Source organism: Crotalus tigris, unplaced genomic scaffold (assembly GCF_016545835.1).
Source record: "Crotalus tigris isolate CLP2741 ecotype Arizona unplaced genomic scaffold, ASM1654583v1 scf7180000017741.1442986301:2390832, whole genome shotgun sequence".
Classification (NCBI taxonomy): Eukaryota; Metazoa; Chordata; class Lepidosauria; order Squamata; family Viperidae; genus Crotalus; species Crotalus tigris.
This window is the reverse complement of record NW_024096608.1, coordinates 2,158,814-2,179,788: the sequence shown is the minus strand read 5'-3', so window position 1 is coordinate 2,179,788 and position 20,975 is coordinate 2,158,814. Positions and strand designations below refer to the sequence as shown.

General features: G+C 41.7%; 1 protein-coding gene across 5 annotated transcripts in view; it reads right to left on the bottom strand.

Moving 5' to 3' along the window:
- Positions 1 to 20,975, bottom strand: part of THSD4 (thrombospondin type 1 domain containing 4) — a 133,985-nt gene that overhangs the window by 8,602 nt on the left and 104,408 nt on the right. For all 5 annotated transcript variants that reach the window (XR_005556355.1, XM_039340169.1, XM_039340167.1 and 2 more), the window contains 7 exons: positions 15,442 to 15,617; positions 14,821 to 14,917; positions 13,486 to 13,716; positions 9,515 to 9,644; positions 8,390 to 8,594; positions 7,703 to 7,876; positions 4,160 to 4,333 (listed from right to left, as the gene is read on the bottom strand). Coding sequence is in view for 4 of the 5 variants with exons in the window: in XM_039340169.1 (XP_039196103.1) it covers positions 4,160 to 4,333; positions 7,703 to 7,876; positions 8,390 to 8,594; positions 9,515 to 9,644; positions 13,486 to 13,716; positions 14,821 to 14,917; positions 15,442 to 15,617 (1,187 nt within the window). In the remaining variant the exon portion in view is untranslated. The remainder of the gene's footprint in view (positions 1 to 4,159; positions 4,334 to 7,702; positions 7,877 to 8,389; positions 8,595 to 9,514; positions 9,645 to 13,485; positions 13,717 to 14,820; positions 14,918 to 15,441; positions 15,618 to 20,975) is intronic.

Below are 20,975 nucleotides of genomic sequence, written 5' to 3'. Positions count from 1 at the left end.
AAGGCTACAATCTCTAAAGAGTTTGGGGTTTGGATTAGCCTAGCCTAACTGACTCTTATTTTAAAAAAGCACTGTCGTTTATAGGCCAAGTATAATTTTTGTTATATTTGAATAGACGTAGATCAGCTGTCCCAGCAAAAAGTACAGGCTGTTCTGAGCAAAGTCAACACACGTGATAACTAAAAACAGCCCAAACTGACCCAAATCCAAAATATCAAATGTTTTTAGTATGGTCTGGTTAACAGGGATGGTGGGAAAGGATAACTCAGCCTAAACTCCCTCCCTTCTGCATTGATGATGTTCCCTAGTTGGGTCATGAAATGTGTGCAAGAAAACTGCCAAGCACAGAGAGCACCAAGTACCCCACAGTTGTCCTCCTCCTCCTCCTCCTCCTCCTCCTCCTCCTCTTCCTCTTCCTCCTCCTCCATCATCATCTACTGGTTTCAATGAAGAATATGAGGATTTCCCTTTTGGATAAGTGGTCCTATCAAGTTTAGCTCTGTCCTTTACCTCAGGGGTCTCCAACTGTGGCAACTTTATAGACTTGTGGACTTCAACTCCCAGAATTCCTTAGCCAGCCAGAATTCTGGGAGTTGAAGTCCACCAGTCATAAAGTTGCCAAGATTGGAGACCTCTGCTTTACCTGTTCCAATTTCCTGGACACAGATGCAAATATTTGATTTCCTCTTCCCTTTCTCCTCTTTCTTCTTTTTATTGTGTACCAATCAGGTGACTGATTGAATTGAGCTGATTTATCTGAGTAGGCTTTGAAACCATCATTATTTCTGAGATGCCTTAATGGCTCACCCATTTATCCTGTGAGCTGTAAGGGCTCATAAATTACATCTACTTTTCAACGGGGACACCAGCAATCATAAACAAGGAACCAAGTTGCACAATTTTAATAAAACTATTTTGAAATGGTAACCATCTGCTTCCAATATGACATTGTGTCATTTTCTGTGCTTTTCAACCTTACAATATCGGCATGTGCCCATCTGTTGCAGAGAAAGCGATTATAACTAACAAAGGAGAATTAAAGTCTTGTGGGTTTTAAAATACTCTTGGGTGCCTATTCCTGAAGAATTTATTACCTTGGAGAAATAAATTAGAGGCCTGGGGCAAGAGGGGAGATTTATAGATAAACTCAACATGGGTGTCTGAAGTTCAAACATAATTCCAGTTAATAGCGTTGTAAATTGTGGGTCTCAAAGCAAGTTAACTCTTAGGGGAGCAGTTACCAAAACGAAAACTTTTGGCTGTGCAAAAGTTGTGTTTTATTTTCAGGAAAAATGTTTGTGCAGTAGAACTAAACTGTTGGTGCTCAGCAAAGGCTAAGCAGCTGGCAGACGTGAGTATCGCCAATGTTATTAGAGGAAAAATAGACTAAACTCTTAAAATCCTTAAGGAACGGGATTAAAGGGGCAGAATATAGAATAACGGAGTTGGAAGGGATACCTTGGAGGTCTCCTAGTCTAACCCCTTGCACAAGCAATCAACCCTCTGCCATTCCAGACAAATGGCTGTCCGATATCTTCTTTAAAACCTCCAGTGTTGGAGCATTCACAATTTCTGGAGGCAGGTTGTTCCACGGATTAATTTTTCTACTGGATCAAGCTGAATCCATCTCAAATGCTCACTTAGTTCCAGGCAGAATGGGGTCAAATGAGTAATAAAGACCCCCGATTGCAGGGTCTTCCCTCAGATCTTGCAACGGTACTTGCTTAAAACAGGGGTGTCCAACTTTGTCAACTTTAAGACTCATGGACGTCTGGATGCTATGATGATCGGAACTCTTGAGGACCAGTTGTAAGTCTCCCTAGGACCCCACCATCACCAACCTGAATGGTCCCCTAATAAATGGTCCAAACCCAAGGACCATCTGAAGACATATTGCAGGAGTGGGGCTCATGGTTCTGATTTTATCTTTTCAGTGTGAAAAGACTAAATTTACAGCAATATCCTATTTCTGGCTCTGCAGCGTTCAGCACAGGATCACCTGTCTTGCTGAAATCCAGGGATGTTTATCACCGTTAACATTTCAGCAGGAGCATCTCCAGATCCATCTAGGATGTCATCAGATTGGAGGACCGGAAGGAGAAGAGTGGAAAATGGGGCTACTCTCCCCCCCCCCTCAGCTGAGAAATCAGCAACAGATGAGCCCTTCTTTTTAAACAGGCCCCTTCCAGCTTTCTCTGATAAGACAACCAGCAAAATCTGGCTAGGTTCTGCCACATCTGCGTTGCAGTTGTTCTTAAGACCGCACAGCATTGGGAATTTGGTGAAAGAGCGATTCTAGTTCTTCTCTTGTCTTCCCACCTGCTCTCGGGGGTGTGCAAGGACTTTATTACATCATGGCCTTGAGACAGAACTTAGTTCTCTTGGCAACCATTCCAACTAAAGGTACAGATTTCCCCTGTTCAGTCATGTCTGACTGTGGGGGGCAGCACCCATCTCCATTTCTTGGCTGAGGGAGCCAGCATTTCCAAAGACATGACATGTGGTCATGTGGCCAGCGTGGCTATATGCCAAAGGGACACAGAATGCTGTTAACGTCCCACCAAAGTGGTACGTATTGATCTACTCACATTTGATTACAGAATAACAGAATTGGAAGGTACTTTGGAGGTCTTTTATTCCACCCCCCTGCTCAGGCCGGAAACCCTCTACCAGACATGTCAAACTTGTGACATCATGTGACGTCGCACGACGTATTGGGACTGTTTTGCCATTGCCAGCAATGGGGTGGGTGCGGCTTCTGCGTGACCCATCCGACCCGCAGGCCGGCAGTTTGACACCCCTGCCCTATACCATTTCAGATGGTTGTCCAGTCTCTTCTTAAAAACCTCCAATGTTGGAGCATTCACAACTTCTGGAGGCAAGTTGTTCCACTGATTAATTGTCCTGTCAGGAAATTTCTTCTAGTTCTAGGTTGCTTCTCTCCTTGATGAGTTTCCATCCGTTGCTTCTTGTTCTGCCTTCAGGTGCTTTGGAGAGTAGCTTGACTCCCTCTTCTTTGGGGTAGCCCCTGAGATAGTGGAACACTGCTATCATGTCCCCCCTCATCCTTCTCTTCATTAGACTAGACATACCCAATTCCAGCAGCCGTTCCTTATATGTTTTAGCCTCCAGTCCCCTAATCATCTTTGTTGCTCTTCGCTGCACTCTTTCTAGAGTCTCAACATCTTTTTTACATCGTGGTGACCAAAACTGGATTCAATTTTCCAAGTGTGGCCTTACCAAGGCATTGTTGTTGTTGTTAATTGCGAAGTCGTGTCCGACCCATCGCGACCCCATGGACAATGTTCCTCCACGTCTTCCTGTCCTCTACCATCTTCTGGAGTCCATTTAAGTTCACACCTACTGCTTCAGTGACTCCATCCAGCCATCTCATTCTCTGTCGTCCCCTTCTTCTATTGCCCTCAATCTTTCCCAGCATTAGGCCCTTCTCCAGTGAGTCCTTCCTTCTCATTAGGTGGCCAAAATATTTGAGTTTCAACTTCAGGATCTGGCCTTCTAAAGAGCAGTCGGGGTTGATCTCTTCTAGGACTGACCGGTTTGAACGCCTTGCAGTCCAAGGGACTCGCAGGAGTCTTCTCCAGCACCATAGTTCAAAGGCCTCAATTCTTTGGCGCTCAGCCTTTCTTATGGTCCAACTTTCACAGCCATACATTGCAACTGGGAAAACCATGGCCTGGACTACACGCACTTTTGTTGGCAGGGTGATGTCTCTGCTTTTTTGTATGCTGTATAGATTTGCCATAGCTTTCCTCCCCAGGAGCAAACATCTTTTAATTTCTTGGCTGCAGTCCCCATCTGAGGTGATCTTGGAGCCCAGAAAAATAAAATCACCAAGGCATTGTAAAGTGGTATTAACACTTCATGTGATCTTTATTCTATCCCTCTGTTAATGCAGCCTAGGACTGTGTTGGCTTTTTTGGCAGCTGCAGCACAAGACTGGCTCATATTTATTTGCATGCTTTTGTATTGCTAGGTGGGAAGGGGCAAGGGGCAAGGGAACGGGAGCTCACCCGTTGCACAGCACTTGGGTCTTGAATCCGGGCTGTCAGTTTCCTGGCTAACAAGCTCAATGTCTTTAACCACTACCTCCAGCTAAAGAGGGATCCAGAAATACCTGGCATCCATGCATGAAAGGTACCTGACTCCAGCTGCCAGCAAACCACTCGACTTTCCCCAGGCAAGGCCCGTTGTCACAGGGGGTACTTTCCGAGGGTCTGTTGTTGCCACAACCCTCCAGTGGCAAACTGCTGATGTGGTTGGTCATACAGACCACGGAACGGGTTCGAACACCAGACCCACATTCTGCCGAGCACTGTTGGGATGAAAAAGACAGTGGAAGGATCGTAACTAAGAGAAAATGAATTACGAGAAGCATTGGGAGGAGAGAGACCTGTTTGACACAAAACATACCACACAGGCCCAGATTTCTAGCTGGGGAAATCCACCTTGGGCCATGGAGAAAGGCTATGCAACATTATAATAAAATTTAATGATTTTTAAAGGTGAGTTTGCAAGAGATTCTTCTTTCTCCACATCCTCTTGTATCAGAAAACTGAGCAAGGGAGAAAAATGGCTGGAGAAGACAGGAAGAGCAAAAGGCACAGTGGGTTTTTTTTCCAGAGAACCTCTTTTCCATCACCCTGTCGTATAAAAAAAGAAATAAAATTTAGGAAATTAAGCAGGGCTCGCATTTGCAGAAAACTGAGATTCACAGAAGGTATGAAATGCAAAGAAAAGAACAGCTGTATTTCTCTTTCTCATACACACATAGAGACATAAAGATATCCTGGGGGAAATCTATGGGGTATGGTAAAGGACGAGGGTCCCAACAATTTGACAAAAAAAGTGCCTGCTTTTTCCTCTGTGAATGCAACACCTTGAATATTCTGAATCTTCCAGAACCTCCAAGTGTTTCAATCAGATGCAAATTCTTTCCGTGTTTTGCGCACGTACCTAAGTCCTCGTTTTTTATGCTTCTCTTCCTTTCTTTAACTCCCTTTCTCACTCTGTTGTCCCTCACCTTTTTAGACAGACCCAGACAGGCAGGAATTCGTATCAGATTCTTTTAGAGGGGGCAGAGAATGGATTATTGAAAATAAAGAAAAACCATGCGCCGACTGCTGAAAGATGTGTGCATAATTGAATTTAAACAGTCACGAACATTTATATTATATTTCACATGGAAAGAAAGCCCCAAGTAAGCATTTTGTTACAGGGTAGGCTGCATGTGCCAATTCTGGCATTTGGCAACTGCACTTGCACACACCCGCAGCCACACTCACACACACACACACACACACATACAAAATTTCATTAAGAGCAGGAAAGGGAAGGGAAGGGAAGAAAATAAGGGAGGGAGGGAGGGAGGGAGGGAGGGAGGCAGGGAGGAAGAAGGGAAGATTATTTTATTGAAGGACTAGGTTCTATGGAATGATAAAATTCAATTATGGAAGTTCTTGAACTTTCAAGCTGGTTTTGAGTTCATTAGGAGGGGAGAACACCATGGAAAAAAATTATTCTCTGTCTGCAGCCCTAGGGAAAGAAAAAAGTGTAACAGAAACACATCATTTTAGATTGTGTGTGTGTGTGTGTGTGTGTGTGTCCCCGCAAAAGATATTTTCCTTTTCAGCCGATTTTCCAGGGTCATTCCTCCCCCAGCCCTCTCCAAGACAAAGAACTGGAAACCACTTTGGGTGAAGTTCCCCAGCAATGATCCCCCTCTGTTCTGTTTTAAATGGCTACAGGCGAGCCCGGCATGCACGCATCCAGTTTCAGACGAAAGGCCAAATGAGAAGATACAGGCCCAGCCCACCCTGGGGAGTGAGATTTCAGTACAAAATTTACTGCTCCCAAAGAATTCAAAGGGCTTCAGCGGGAGACTTCAGACTAAAATATTCCTTGGCACTCAGCTTCTATCTCGCCCAGCCTTTTAGCATTAAAATAAGGGCATTCTTTGGGAACCACCAGCCCAGCCAAGAGAAAAAGAGCAGAGATCTGGGTGGGACCCAGACCAGAAATTTAGATGATGATGATGGTGATGATTGGTTTCCTGCCCAATCTAAATAAGCAAATTAGTTTTGTCCATAAGTATAATAATGCAGAAATTGCTCTAAGGAATTCTACACCAGGGGTCCCCAACCTATGGTCTGCAGCCCAGTACTGGGCCGTGGCCTCTTCGCCACCAGGCCACGGGAATAGCTGGCGAGCCCCCCCCCTCGTGTTTGCGCATACCTGTATTTGGAATAACATTCATCTTAAAACAATTTCCTAAGCTGTCCTCGATTCTTCAAAAGGACCCTCCAGGCAAAAATATCTGATCCAATCAAAACTATTTGGTACACTGTGTGCAAATCGCAATAAAGACATTCTCCATTGTAAAAAGGAAAAAAAAAATTAAGTCACAGGTTTAAAACTGTGGAAGAACAAAAACTAGTGGGAGAAAGAAGAGGAAGAAAACCTGCAGCTAATCTCTTCACTGATGTGGCTGGATTTATAACAACGTTGGATTTAATCCAGAGATGCTTTTGTGCATTTATTTTTTGCTTCCCTGTTTTGGGGGAACAATACCTTTTTCTTCTCATAAGGATTCCAATAAATCACTAAAGAGATATCCATTCCCTTGTCAAGGTAAATAAATAAACACTAAAAAAAATACTTTGTGAAATGAGAAAAGAGACTCAGTTACAGCTTTGAGCTTCAGCCTTGAGAAAGAAGTTGGTGGAGCGGAGAGATTTTGGCATGGGGCTAGAACCATCTGGCCAACTGGAAGAAGTACAGCTTTATTGAGATGAAAGTCTGTAGAAATCAGCTTCTCTTGTGGGTCCCCCAAGATATTTTCTCTACAATCACTCAGGATCACCTCTAAGATTCCTTGGGAAAAGGAAGATCCCCAGAGAGCAGATAGGAAGGTGGAAGCTGTATAGTTTGGACTTCTCCAGAAGCAAGTATCTTACATAACAACAACTTTATTGTCATTTTGAATGTACACCAATCGGCATACACCAAAATGAAATTTCGTTGCATGCAGCTCTCAAAGGACCACCACCTCCGATATACACTCCTTGTTCGTGGCTTCCAGCTGAAGTTTCAGATCGTCCATTTTAATCTCTAGGGAGTGAACGATGGCAAACAGGACATCCTGTGTCTCTTGGGCAGGCGTCTCCAAACCTAACAACTTGAAGACTTGTGGGTTTCAAGGCTTCAAGTTTGGAGACCTCTGCTCTTGAGGAAAAGAGAATTTCAGAAGACTAAAGAATATCACCAAGTATCAGTGGGACAGTGGGTCCTTGAACATCCTTAGTGACTAGGGGAATGTGTGAACTAGGTGTTTCTCCTTGCAAGCTTCCATACACCAAAACTTCCAATGAACAAGAGAGTCAATTTCAAAACAGCAAGAGGAAACTCAAAAGAAATTGGCACACATCTGAGGGATAAAGTTAGAAAACCAGGTGTCCTTTTAAGGCATTCCAGAAACTACAACATTAATCTGTACTGCTATTTGTGTAATGGAATTCTCTTTTTTTGGTTTTTTTTTCTAGGCTAGCATGACCAAAAATTGGACTTCGATCATGTATGTTGAAAGTTTGGTGGAGGTTTTTTTTTTTTTTTTTTTTGTATGCTAAGCTGCTTTGCTTTGCCTGAGCAAACTCTGATTAAATTGGATGAAAATACCCAACCTTACCCGATCACTCCATTCCGTAAGGAACCAGCTCTTGGCACAAGGCCCCATATCACAGTTCTCAATGTCATTTGGCCGCAGCTTCATGTTACACTCCTCATCATCAACAATGTCCCCAAGGTTGCTGACACATTTTACATCCCGGGTCTTCTGGCCAACTCCACATGGAACCGAGCACTAAAAACAAGAACAAACTTTCAGATCAAGCAGACACAAAACTCACAGATCAAAGGTTGCTTTCAAGTCACCATGCTATCACCCCAGGCCCTGCCCTTGTGATGACCCCACCACACAGCCAAGATATCCTGGATTGGGGGGTTATCTCAAAACTCAAGTCTTTTGGAAGACCTCAACTGGGTTTTTTTTTTTTTTTTGGTTTTTTTTAATTTCAAGGGCAGTCTGGTGCTGATGGAAACCTTCCACCCTTGTTTTGAAATGGAGACCATGGATTTCCTCTGATAATCAAAGTAAGCCAAGATCGTCTCCCAAGGTGCCCAGATGCCTCTCACCCCATTCAGTTTTCAGGGAGGCTACCCTTTCAGCCCTCCTGGCCTTGTGAATGGTCTTGTTTACCCTGCCAAAGGATTGACCTGGCCTCTTCAGAAAGGGCTACCAACAAGAAGGAGTGGGTTGCATCAATGGCACTGCCAAGCTGCCAATGTTGTTTGGCTTTGAATCATTCCTGTTTACCGATGTCCATTCTGTCCGAATTTGCCATTCACTGCAGATCTTCAGTTGGCACGTACTTGTCGTCTCTGGTTTCTCCAGGTGTTGGCATCGATGTAGCTGAACCGTTAAGGTGCGGTTGGCATAGACTTGCCGGCAGAGAACTTGGCGATGCTGCATCCCCAGGCCGCAGGATTTGCTGCATTCTGACCACTCTCCTAAATCCCAGCTAGGAAATAAGGAAATGCAACACATTGGTGCCATCTATAAATCTGGGCTTTTGCCAATAGCTTTATGGATTGTCTCGCACACTAGCTAAGGGCAGAAAATGGAAACCTCTGAAAAATGGTGGAAATTAACTACTCTATCACCCGATTGGGGGTGAATTTTTCTTCTGTACTGACCGGTAAGTTTCAGCACAAATACAAATTTCCCCTCAACTTCCTTTCTGGAAAATATGAATTGGGGTCCTTGGTGATCTCTGAGCTTGTTTTCCTGCAGATGTGTTGTTACCAAATTAGGCAATATCTTCAGTGCTCTGGTGGTGTTGATGATGTTTTAATGATGATGGTGATGATCAGGTAGTTGTGATGTCACCTAGTTGGGTAATGAAATGTCTGCAAGAAAACAACCGAGCTCAGAGCACACGAAGGACCCCACCATTCTCCTTCTTCTCCTCTTTCTCCTTCTCCTTCTCTTCCTCTCCTTCTTCTCCACTCCACAAACCTCCTTCTCTTCTGGCACTGATGATGTTACCTAGTCCTAGTTGCATGATGAAAGTAAACAATCAAGCTCAGAGAGCACAAAGAACCCCACAGTCCCCCTCCTCTTCCTCTCTGCAACCCCCCTCCCTTCTAGCCCTGATGATATTACCTAGTTGGATCATGAAACATCTGCAAGAAAACCACCAAACCCAGAAAGCACCAAAGATCCCACTGTTCAACCCTGAGCTAGAGAGATTCTCTGGGTTCAATGTGGATTGGATTGGAGCTTTAGTTTCTAGGCAGAGCTACATTAACTAAGCGTTGCCACCCTACTTCCACTTGAAATTTCAGAAATGGGGGGGGGGGTTGCAGGGTCTGTGGTTAGGGTTCTCTGGAAATGGCCAGGAAAGTTTAGGTGCTATATGAGAAAGGATCAGCTCCTTACAAGGCTGGGCAAGGGAAAAGGTTGCAGGGTTCCTCCTCCGGGGTGGGCTTGGAGTTGATGTCGCAGTAGCTGTCGGCTACCTCCTCGTGAGTGTTTCTGTGCACGCAGCGGAAGATGGGATATTGCGCCCCTGAAAGGAAAAGACAGATAAAGCAAGAAGCTGTGAAAAATCCATTGAATGGAAGACATACATGTAGCCCTGGATGGGATGAGTCAATTTCTTCTCCTGCATTCAATTGAACTCACCCTGAATTTCTGTAGATATTCCAGATCAGAAACCATAAATAAGAAAGGAGAAGAGAAAGCCTACTAAACATATGCCAAGTCAAACTAATGTCATCTCTCTCTCTCTCTCTCTCCTTCCCTTTCTGTTTCTCCCTCTCTCTCTCTTTATCCCTCTCTCTGTGTCTCTCTTTCACTCCCTTCTTCCCTCCCTCTCTGTTTCTCCCTCTCTCCCTCTCTCCCTGTCTCTCTTTCTCCCTCCCTCCCTCCCTCTCTTCCTCCCTCTGTTTCTCCCTCTCTCTGTGTCTCTCTCTCTCTTTCTCACTCCCTCCCTCTCTCCCTCCCTGTTTATCCCTCTCTCCCTGTCTCTCTGTCTCTTTCACTCCCTTCTTCCCTCCCTGTTTCTCCATCTCTCCCTGTCTCTTTCTCCCTCCCTCCCTTCCTCTCTGTTTCTGCCTCTCTCTGTGTCTCTCTTTCTCCCTCCCTCACTTTCCCCCTTCCTTTCTGTTTCTCCCTCTCTCTCGTCTGTCTCTCTGTCTCTCTTTCACTCCCTTCTTCCTTCCCTCTCTGTTTCTCCCTCTCTCTCTGTCTGTCTTTCTCTTTCTCTCTCTCCCTTCCTCTCTGTTTCTCTGTCTGTCTGTCTGTCTGTCTGTCTGTCTGTCTGTCTGTCTTTCTCTCTCTCTCTCTCTCTCTCTCTCTCTCTCTCTCTCTCTCTCTCTCTCTCTCTCTCTCTCTCTCTCTCTCTCTCTCTCTCTCTCTCTCTCTCATGCTTAATCCAACAAGCCACAAACACATCTCACTGAGTTTCGGCCAACAGCCATGAATTTAATTAAAAGAACAGCATTTAGGTCATTGTAAATTTCTCTCTAAGAGGCTTTTTTTGGTTGTTGTTGTTTCTTTGCTGGTTTGGCTGCAAAGGGCTACAGGGCTCTTCCCCCCTAGAGTGTGAACCTTTGTTTTAAAAGAAACAACCACCACAACAAAACCTCACACAGTTGGAACCAGTTTTAGTAAGACTGCGAGCAAACCCCACGAATGCCATGGGGGCTTGAGTGACCAGCCTACCACATCAGTTTCCGCAGATCTCCCTAAGTGGGACTAAACGTTACTTCCAAACCATCTACTTGATGCTCAGTTTAAACAACCTTGACTGTTGTTGTGATGCTTCTCTGATAAAACTATGATTGTTTGCCCTTCTGTTATGGTCGATGGCAAAAGCAAATACATTTGAATTCCTCAGCAATGGAAACCTTTCCCAATCTTTGAAGTAGGATATCGTATATATTTTGTCAAAAAAGTGATTTTCCCTTCACAAGCGATAGAGGGAGAAAGGTTGTTGTTGTTTTTTTAAATTTCTCACAGCAGTCCTTGGAACAGATCCCTCTTCCTGAATTTAAACCAGAGAAGGTTCTTTCCATGGCCAATTTCTCCAGGGCAGGAATCTGGACCAAGTTGGATTATCTTCCCAGTCAAAATATGACATGCTCTTGAACCCAGGCCAACTGCAAAGTAGATTTTGACAATGAGGTTGCAGTTCTCACAAGACAAGGAGGAACCTTGAAGGCTGCAGAAACCTTCGTTGTACAAAGTGAAGAGCTGAATTGCAACAACTTGTGGGATGAGTATCACTTCAGAACAGTTGCAGGGCCTACTTAATTAGGTTCAAATTTGACCAGGTTCATATTATCCTACTTTGGACATATGATATGAAGACCCAGTTCTCTGGAGAACACCCTGATGGTGGGAACAGTAGAAGGAAACAGAAGAAGAGGAGGACCACCAGCAGCAAAGGGGAGAGACTCGGTGGAAGTCCCTTGGAAGTTCTGAAGAACAAGATTGGGGACAGATGATCAGGGAGAAGTTCTAACTAGGATTAGAAAACAACTCAATAGCAGGCAATCAAGAAATCAATCAAAACTGCCGCATATTATATTAAGATATGTTTATTTATGAGACTTATATACCGCTTTAAGTGCAAGCACTCTCTAAGCGGTGTACACCAGTAAGCAATGTATATATATATATATATATATATTTACATTGCCCCCAACAATCTGGGTCCTCATTTTACCTACCCCAGAAGGATGGAAGGCTGAGTCAACCTTGAGCCGGTGAGATTTGAACCGCTGACCTGCTGAACACAGTCAGCTAAAGTGGCCTGCAGGACTGCACTCTAACTGCTGCGCCACCTCGGCTCATTGTTGTGGCCCTCCATAGGTTGCAGAACTCACAACTCTCAGAATCTATCCACATGAGCCACGAAGGCTGTGGCTCTTTGAGGTTGCATCTTGGCCACTGATGATCAGCTACAGATTCATGCGTCAGACCCTTGGCATCACAGAACGAGTGAAGCCAAGCTTTCTATTCAGTGTGTGTTTTATTTCCAATCATCTTGAACTCTCACGAGGAACTTCCCGTGGTTCTTCCCTTCACGTTGAGTGTGGGTGGAATGGGGAGAGAAACTGGCCTTCCTGCTTAGTCCTGAGGGCTGCTTGACATACCGTGAAAAAAAACAGTCCCGATTTACTCACAAAGGAAATGAAAAAGGAAATTTCTGCCAAAGTCAAATGTAATATATTCAATGGTGTATTCAACCAGGAAAGCTCTCAGCCTCCTAAAAGCTAACAGGGCTATTCTTCTTCTCCAGAGTGAGTTTACAGAAAATCCGGAAGTTTTGGCCAGCCTCCATCCTTCCTCTTTTCCTACAGTTTCCTCTCTCAGCATGCTGCTTCTATCAGAGCAGTAAATATCCCAGTGGCTAGCAAATCTTGTTTTCACAACCACCAACGTTCCCAGGAATAGCCAGCTGAGGAGCTCCAAAAACGGGGTGTGATTGGAGAGAGGAAAACCTGACCAAAGTGTCTTTGGAAGAGGCAGTTAGATCCTCAATTAAGAAAAATGGAGGAGGACCTGGTCAACGTGAATGGCCTGGACTCAGGAGGGGGGTCCTTCACCCCAGGTCTGAAAAAGAAAAATGTTTCTAGGAAGCCTTAAACTTCAGATGGAGTTACACCACTGGGAAACTTTTCCAGCAGAGAATTTCTTGAATTTTTTCCTCCTGAAGTCAACCTTCAGTAACTGAGATGATCTGGAAGGGAAAAGAGCCGAGGTGGCGCAGCAGTTAGAGTGCAGTACTGCAGGCCACGTTAGCTGACTGTGTTCAGCAGGTCAGCGGTTCAAATCTCACCGGCTCAAGGTGGACTCAGCCTTCCATCTTCCGGGGTAGGTAAAATGGGGACCCAGATTGTTGGGGGCAATGTAAATATATATATATACATTGCTTACTGGTGTACACCGCTTAGAGAGTGCTTGCACTTAAAGCGGTATATAAGTCTCATCAATAAATAAATAAATAAAATGACCGCTGGCACTGGGAGGCCCTGAAGATGTCCCAAATACTAAGAGAGGGAGAACTGCACTATTTTGCTGCCCCAGTCTGGTTGGTCTTCCGTAAGGCTTTAAAAACCTGGCTACATACCCAGGCCTGGGGATCACAACCTGCTAAGAAACCTGCTTGTTTCTTGACCCTACTGTTAGTTGTTTCACTATCTTGGCTGCTGTTTTGTGTTCCTTTTCTAGCTGTTTTCATTGTTTTAACTATTTTAGAATTCTAGACTTATAAGCCACCCAGAATCGCTTGGGCAGAGATGGGCAGTTATAGAAATTGAAAAATAAATGAATCAATAGCTAAACTCTCCACCTCCTCCAAGCCCTCCCGGGGTCAAATCTGTGAGTCCGTCACTACAAACCTTTCCCACAGGTAGCGCTGCATTCAGTTGTTCCAGTTTGTTTCCAGTTATGTTCCCGGCTGCGTCTGGGAGGCTGACCGACTGGGACTTGGTTGTCTGGAACTTGGGAAGGAAATCTTCCAGGCTGACTCATCCCGCGTTGTCTCGGGTGGCTGCCTGTCTCCTGGTGCAGATCTTTGTCCTCGTAATTCACGGTCTCTGTCATGTCCAGTTGGCCATTGAACGGCTCCCCTAGGCACACGAGGTCAATCACATCACAAGAACAAACATGTATTTCTCAGCCATGAGCCAGTCAGAATACAAAGCCCCCCCCCCAAAAAAGCCTTGAGGACTTGGGGTGACTACATAAGTTCAGAGGTTTCTTGTAGCAGTGAACCCCAAAGCACCAGGGTGGTTTGAAAGACGCAAAGGCCGTGAACTGTTTAGAAAAAGATATCCTATTTGTCAACCAGGCTGCAATGTTGAACGTTTGTTCTTCGACCAATCTTGCAATAGCACAGAGCATTCAGTTAAAGCATCCAGGTGTGAATAAAACTGAAGCAACAATGGGAAACGGGCCAAGCTAAATAGCTGGAAATTAAGGGGAGAAAAATTGGTGCGAGGGAAAAAAATGCATTCTTTATTCTCCCCAAAAATTTGGTGAAGAGGTATTTTATGAAAATACCCTGAGACTTTGGGTAGAATAAAAAAAATAGGCTTTTCCCCTCATTCTATTCCCCCCCCTTATTTTCCATGAATAAAATCTGTTTTATCTATAAAAATACCCTTCCTTTTGCATGTAGAGAAGTGTGCAGAAATGTCCAGAAAGACCACATAATAACCTTTCAGAAGCATTTAATTCCCTAAAGGAGTGAAGGTGAAACAAACAAACAAATAATCTTTGAAAAGCTAAAGAAACCAAACCTGGTAATTTGAGCAGGTAGATGAGCTTCTCAAATAATCTTTTGATAAAGCTATCAAGTTTGGGGTACCCTAAAAGCAACGATGTGATATCTATGGAGATTCTCCGTCATCCAGGTCCCAAAAGGGGATTTTTCAAAAGGCAGCTGGACTTTCTTCGTTTTTCCTTGAAGACATTTCGTTTCTCATCCAGTTGTGAAGAAACTTCTTGGATGAGGAGTGAAACGTCTTCAAGGAAAAAACAAAGTCCAGATGCCTTTTGAAGTAGCCTCTTTGGGACAAATGTGATGCTTTGCTTTCAATGATAGTTTTACTGGATGCATCGGAGAGAACCATTTCCTGCCATTGAAAGGATGGAAAAATGCCTTGTTTAAGAAGTCCCTGCCAATCAAGAGAAAGTCATCAGATTGGTTGAGGAAATCACTGCATTCTTACCTGGCCGTCTGTGAAGAGGCACCTGAGAACTGATGGTGTTGGGACCTGGAATAATGTACTCATAATGTATACCTGGATTGGGCTGTTGATGAATCATCTATGGAAGGAAGAAGAACCTTTGAGTTCATTGAGTTGACTCTGATGCACAAACCCAGTTTATCCCACCAGCTGGAACAGATCAGGAAACCCACTCCACAGAAAGACTTAAACTACAGGTAAACCTTGTTTAGCAACCACAGTTGGGACTGGACACCTGGTTGTTAAGCAAAACGGTCATTCAATGTTCTTAGGGACATTAAGTCCATAAAAAGAAGTGGCTTTGTTCATCTCCACATTTTTCTGTCCCCTCTCAAGTTCAGAGATGTTCAGCATGTAAGTTTAATAACTAAAATAAAATTAAAAAAAATAAATTTACCCATCAGAGACAATGTTATAAATAAATAAACATGCACACCTGCCGACCCAGGTCTCTGAGTTCCTTCTCAACCTATCCAGATGGAAAATTAACTTAAAAAACTATTTTATCTGGGAGTAAATGACTTCCCAACTTCTAATGGTTAAGGGTGGTTCCTCTGGTTCAATAAAGAAATGATATAATTATCTGAAATCTTCGGTTCTTACATAGACATCCAAGATTTCATTGGTTGGGCCCTCTGCTAAAAAGGATTCCCCAGCAGTACTTGAGATCTCGTTGGGCCGTTTATAGATGAATATCGTTCCTCCTCCCTCGTATCTCCCAGGTCGATCAATTGCCCAATTCCCGTTGATAATGGCACGTCCTGATCGACTCCGTAGTGCTGTAGGAACAACCAGGTGAAAACAACGAAAGAAAGAAAAAGAAAATAAAGTATTAAAGAAAGTAATAATGAACAGCCAGGTGGACAGTTACAGCAGTGAGGAGTGTCCCATTGGGAAACCTTGAAGCACAAATTAGTAGTAGATGGTCATGGAGAAAATCCCTCCCTGTGGTTGTGAGGATTCGACAATGTCATAATCATGAGCCACAATCTTTCAGGGAGAATAGATGTTTGACCTTAATAAGAATAACCGTTCAAGGATCTGCTTATTGTCCTTAATATCTACTATCATCCCTTGTGAACTGTCCATGGTACTGACACTTTACCATTTCTACTGTTTTTAGCTTTGCCTTCTTCTGTTCCACAAGGCTAGATCCAACTATTTCTTGGATGGAAGGCACTTACAGGGAAAGGCAAATCTATTGAACTGATTTCCCCAGTATCTCAAATCTTTCTCTTTAAATAGCTCCACTTAACTTTGCACAACTCTACCCATTTCCCCAGGAAGCTTCTTATCATGATATGAGATTATGGATCTCATCATGTATGCATTTTTTGATGGGTCATTGATGAAATTTCTCCATTTCAGCACAGGGATTTCAATGGTGCAGGGACAGCTACAAGTGGGCCATGGATGGTCCTTCCATCATTGTTGTAGCTGAACTGGGAATCAGAAAAAGAGAAAATAGAAGCACAACCATATTGGTACAACAGATACTATGCAAGGAAAATGTTTTGAGTCTGCTCAGTAAAACTATAAATATTTCTGCTTGCAGGTCTCAAAGGTTTTTCTCAATTAGTCTTTCTAAGGCCACATTCCTTTAAACTGAATCACTTCTTAGTGAAAGTTGAAATAAATCTTTGGGCATTTCTGGTGATAAACTGAATCTCTGGAAGATAAAATTGTGAACTAAAACTCTCTTCTATATACCTCAGTCCCTGACATAGGGAAAACAGCATCTTTCAACTATAGGATAAACCTGTAGCCATATTTCTTGTTTCTTCTAATTTTATGTTAGGAAAGGAGGAATGGCATATTTTCCAGGGCAGGGATTATTATCTGCAAATTGCCAGTTATGTTCAGTGCAGTGGCAAGCCTTTTAAATCGATACTAGATACATCGCAACGTGTGTATGCATGCATATGCAGCCAGAATTCAAAAATTAATAATGAAATTGTGCAGAGATGTTCTGTATCTGAAAGCCAGAACATAGGTCAACATCTGGTTGTGTAGTCTTCACGAATTAAGCTTGTCAACAGCAATCAGCAAATGGTTCTCTTCAAATATTTGGATCTGAAGTTCATTTGAGACAAACTTAGGGGGAAAAGAGTGGGAAGAAATAAGGATTTCTCTGAACTTGTGTTGAATGGCATGAGAAGGTCTCCAGATTCCACCAGAAGTAAAACTATCTCTAGATACTTCTCACCTCCCTTCCTTAATTCTCCTTTTGAGATCTCCCTGCATCACTCAGCCTGCAACTTTCCCTTCACTTGTTAGGCTTCCAAAATTCATTCCATCTGAATTACAAGTTGATGTTTCCCAGAAAAGCAGATCTTGAGACATAAAGTAGCATGAACAAACTTGAATCGTGCAATCTCAGAATCGTACAAGCGATGGTATTCAATGGAGTAAAAGGCAATGTTGACTTCATGGATTGTTTTAAGGATAATGTTGAACAGAAAAATGCAATTATATACATGCGTATTTAAATTAGTAAAAACTGTTTAATGGATTAAAAGGCATTGTTGGTTCTATGGATTGTTTTAAGGATAATGATTTAGATTTAGAAGTAAGAAATCTACAATTATATTTATGTGTCTTTAATTTAGTTTCATGACTTTTTTGTTTTATGGAAATTTGATATGGAAATATGAAAGTTAAATGTGGAGTGAAAAAAGAAACTTGACTTTATAGAGACTAAGAATGCATTTCTTGGAATAATAGATTGATTTAGACTGGAATTTTGAAATGCTTAATTAATTAGGAGATTTTTGTGTATAATAATATGTCTTGATATGGTGTGATAATTAATTGGATGGAATTTGGTTTCTTTAATGAATGGAAATGAATTAAGTCAAAGACTACTATAAGTAACAAAAATGGACTTATTGGCTGAAAGGTTAAGGATAATGATTTAGATTTAGAAGTAAGAAAACTATAACTATATACATGTGTAATGTTTAATTACTTAAGAGATGTTTGTGTATAATAATATGATTTGATAAGATATCATAATATTGTTTTTTAATTAAACTAGTTATTATTGGAAGAAGAAATAATAAGATTGATGATAAAAAAGGGATGAGAGGGATTAAGAACTTGAATATATTTGCAAGAGGTATTTGAAGTGATAATATGTTGATGTAAAACACTATCTGATTATGGTAATTGAAATTGATTTAAAGTTTTAATAAACAGGTTTAGTAGTAATAGAAATTTAGGATAGAAATGAAATATATTAAATTTACTATGTTACTTGAGGGAAATAGAGAGATGATAGTGAATGTATTGAGCTGTTATTGTGTGATTTTATGTTGGAATCTTTGTTTACCCAAATACCACGGTGTGTCTTAAACACTTTTTGTTAAAACAATAAAACCAATAAAATATATTTTTTTAAAAAAAAGAATCGTGCAAGCGATGGTATTCCCCATGAGTCTCTATGGAAACCAAAATTGGACTTTGTTTTTTCTTTTTTTTTTAATTTTTATTTTTAACCAACAAGACAAAACAAAACAAAGCAAAACATAACACACATACACACACAATACCGTAAATGCTGGCGTACAAGGCGACCCAGCGTATAAGACGTCCCCCGTCTTTATAGCCGGGCCGCATTCCTAGAACGTCGTCTTATACGCCGGAAACTACCAGTATTTCTGGTGTATAAGACGACTCAGCGTATAAGACGACCCCCGTCTTTGGCGCCAATTTCAGCGCTCGCGGAAGTCGCCTTATACGCCAGCATTTACGGTATATACTCCTCCTTTTTTTTTTACAGCAATTACGTAACGGTAATCTATTATTTACATTTCCCCTTTATTCTTCTTTAGAATATTTGTCCTTATAGCCCCGTTATTTCTTATTTACATTTTTCTTCCTTCATGTTCTACTTCTTACTAAGAATAATTTATATTATTATTATTATACATTATTATACACATATTTTCACTTTTGACCTTTCCATATTTATTCTCCTCTATTATTTCTAGTCTCCAACCAGACATACTGTATAACTTGTTCCATACTATATAATACTCTGTGTCTTCCTTTTCTTTTATCTCTTTTGTTAATTTGTCCATCTCAGCACAGTCCAGGATTTTTCTTATTACTTCTTCCTCTGATGATATATTCTCATTTTTCCAGCACTGTGCATATGCTATTCTTGCCGCCGTTATTATATGTAAAATTAAATACCATATTTCTTTACTATATTTTCTATTTCTTTACTATATTTTCTACCCAACAAAAAGATCTCTGGTTTCCAGTCTACGGGTTGGTCTATTATTTCTTGGATCCATTTTCTTATTGTAGACCAGTATTTTTTTTGCAACTGGGCATGTCCACCATAGATAATAATATGTTCCATGTACTTTTTTACATTTCCAGCATGTTGGCGAATTATTCTGGAACATCTTGGCAAGCTTTGCTGGTGGAAGATGCCATCTGTAAAACATCTTCAACTGGTTTTCCTTGAATGCCGCCGACATAGTCAATTTTATATTTATTTCCCATATTTTTTCCCATTTCTCCAATTCTATATTATATCTGAAATTTTTTGCCCATCTAATCATTGTGTCTTTGACAACCTCATCTTCCATTTTATATCTCAATAGGTATTTGTATAAATTGCTAATTAATTTTATTTCTGTTCCATGTATAATTTTATCCAATTCTTGCAGCTGTTTTCGGATTTCATATAATTTTTTGTCCTCTGTATATTTAGATTGAATTTGTGTAAATGTCCACCAATCAATCTCTCTGCCATTGTCTTGTTCCAATTCTTGTTTTGTTTTCAAATTTCCCTGTTCATTTACTAATTCCTTGCATCTAATTATCTTATTTATGTCCAATAGGTTTGGGTATTTCAGAGCTTCTGTTGGGGATAACCACATTAGAATTCTTATATAATGTTTTTGTTTTATTTTTTCCCAAATCTGTAGCGATGCATTCCTAACTATGTGTCTTTGAAAATATCTGTGTATTTTATGTTTTTCATTCCATAGGAATGCATGCCACCCTGCTTGCAAGTCATGTCCTTCTATTGTTAAAACTTTAGTATTTTTCAAATCCATCCAATCTTTTAGCCAAGTTAAGCTCGATGCTTGGTAGTATATTTCCCACTCTGGTAACGCCAAAATTGGACTTTGTTAAAGGGGATGGAAAGATTATTGATGCCTTTAAACTTTGAACTTGGACTTCAGACTCCTGAAAATACCATGGACAGCCAAGGAAACCATCTCCCCACCTTTGCTCTGGCTCAGTTTTAAATCCTCTGAGCTGCACAGAAAAATGGGTGATGAGAATGAAATGTTCTGTAATTGATAGAATAATGAAATCCTTCGTTGTCAATCACTCTCTCCCAACACTGCATCACGGCCTTCCCACCCTTAGGCTAAAATATTCTTACTTATTTGGGCAAATATATTTGTTTATCTATTTTTTTTAATCGAAAGCTTTCTTAAACTGCTGTTGTATTTCGCGTTGTTACCAATTGCTTTGTGTTGTGCATTCTTTGGGAATATGGAAAAATTTAACTCGGATTCAAATCACAAACTCAAAACCAAGCCACGGTCTGAACCTGACCCCAACATTCTTCAATTTACATACACAGAGAGGGGAGTATACTTGCCCTTGAAACCGGCACTTTTCAGAATTTGGTGATTACACAAAAGAAATGCTTGCCATATAGAGACAAATAAGGTGTTGAAAGCTTGGTGAGGCGAGAGCAACAAATGCCATAGAGGAGGGCTTTGTCCCTTAGCAGATTAAATTATCATCAGATTCTTCCTTGTTGCTTAAACACTGGCTTTCCAATGAGTGGATCAGCAGGACGTTTCTGAAAAGCTACCCTTCACCGCCAATTCTAGGAAAACCAGCTGATTTCTTGAGAAATGCAATGTCTGCATTGTTTGGAAATGGGCTTTTGAGAAAGACATTTTTTTAAATTTCCCTTTATGAATGGGAAGCTGCCGAGGCAGGAGGGGGAAATGATATTTGAACAGCATGAGAACTATTCAAGGGGCAGACCATTGTCTGTCTGGCACACTGAGTGGTAAAACTGCTAAACCCTGCAAAATGGAGAATTCCCATTTCACACTGTTCAAATTGAAACCCTCAATGAGTTTTTACGCTGG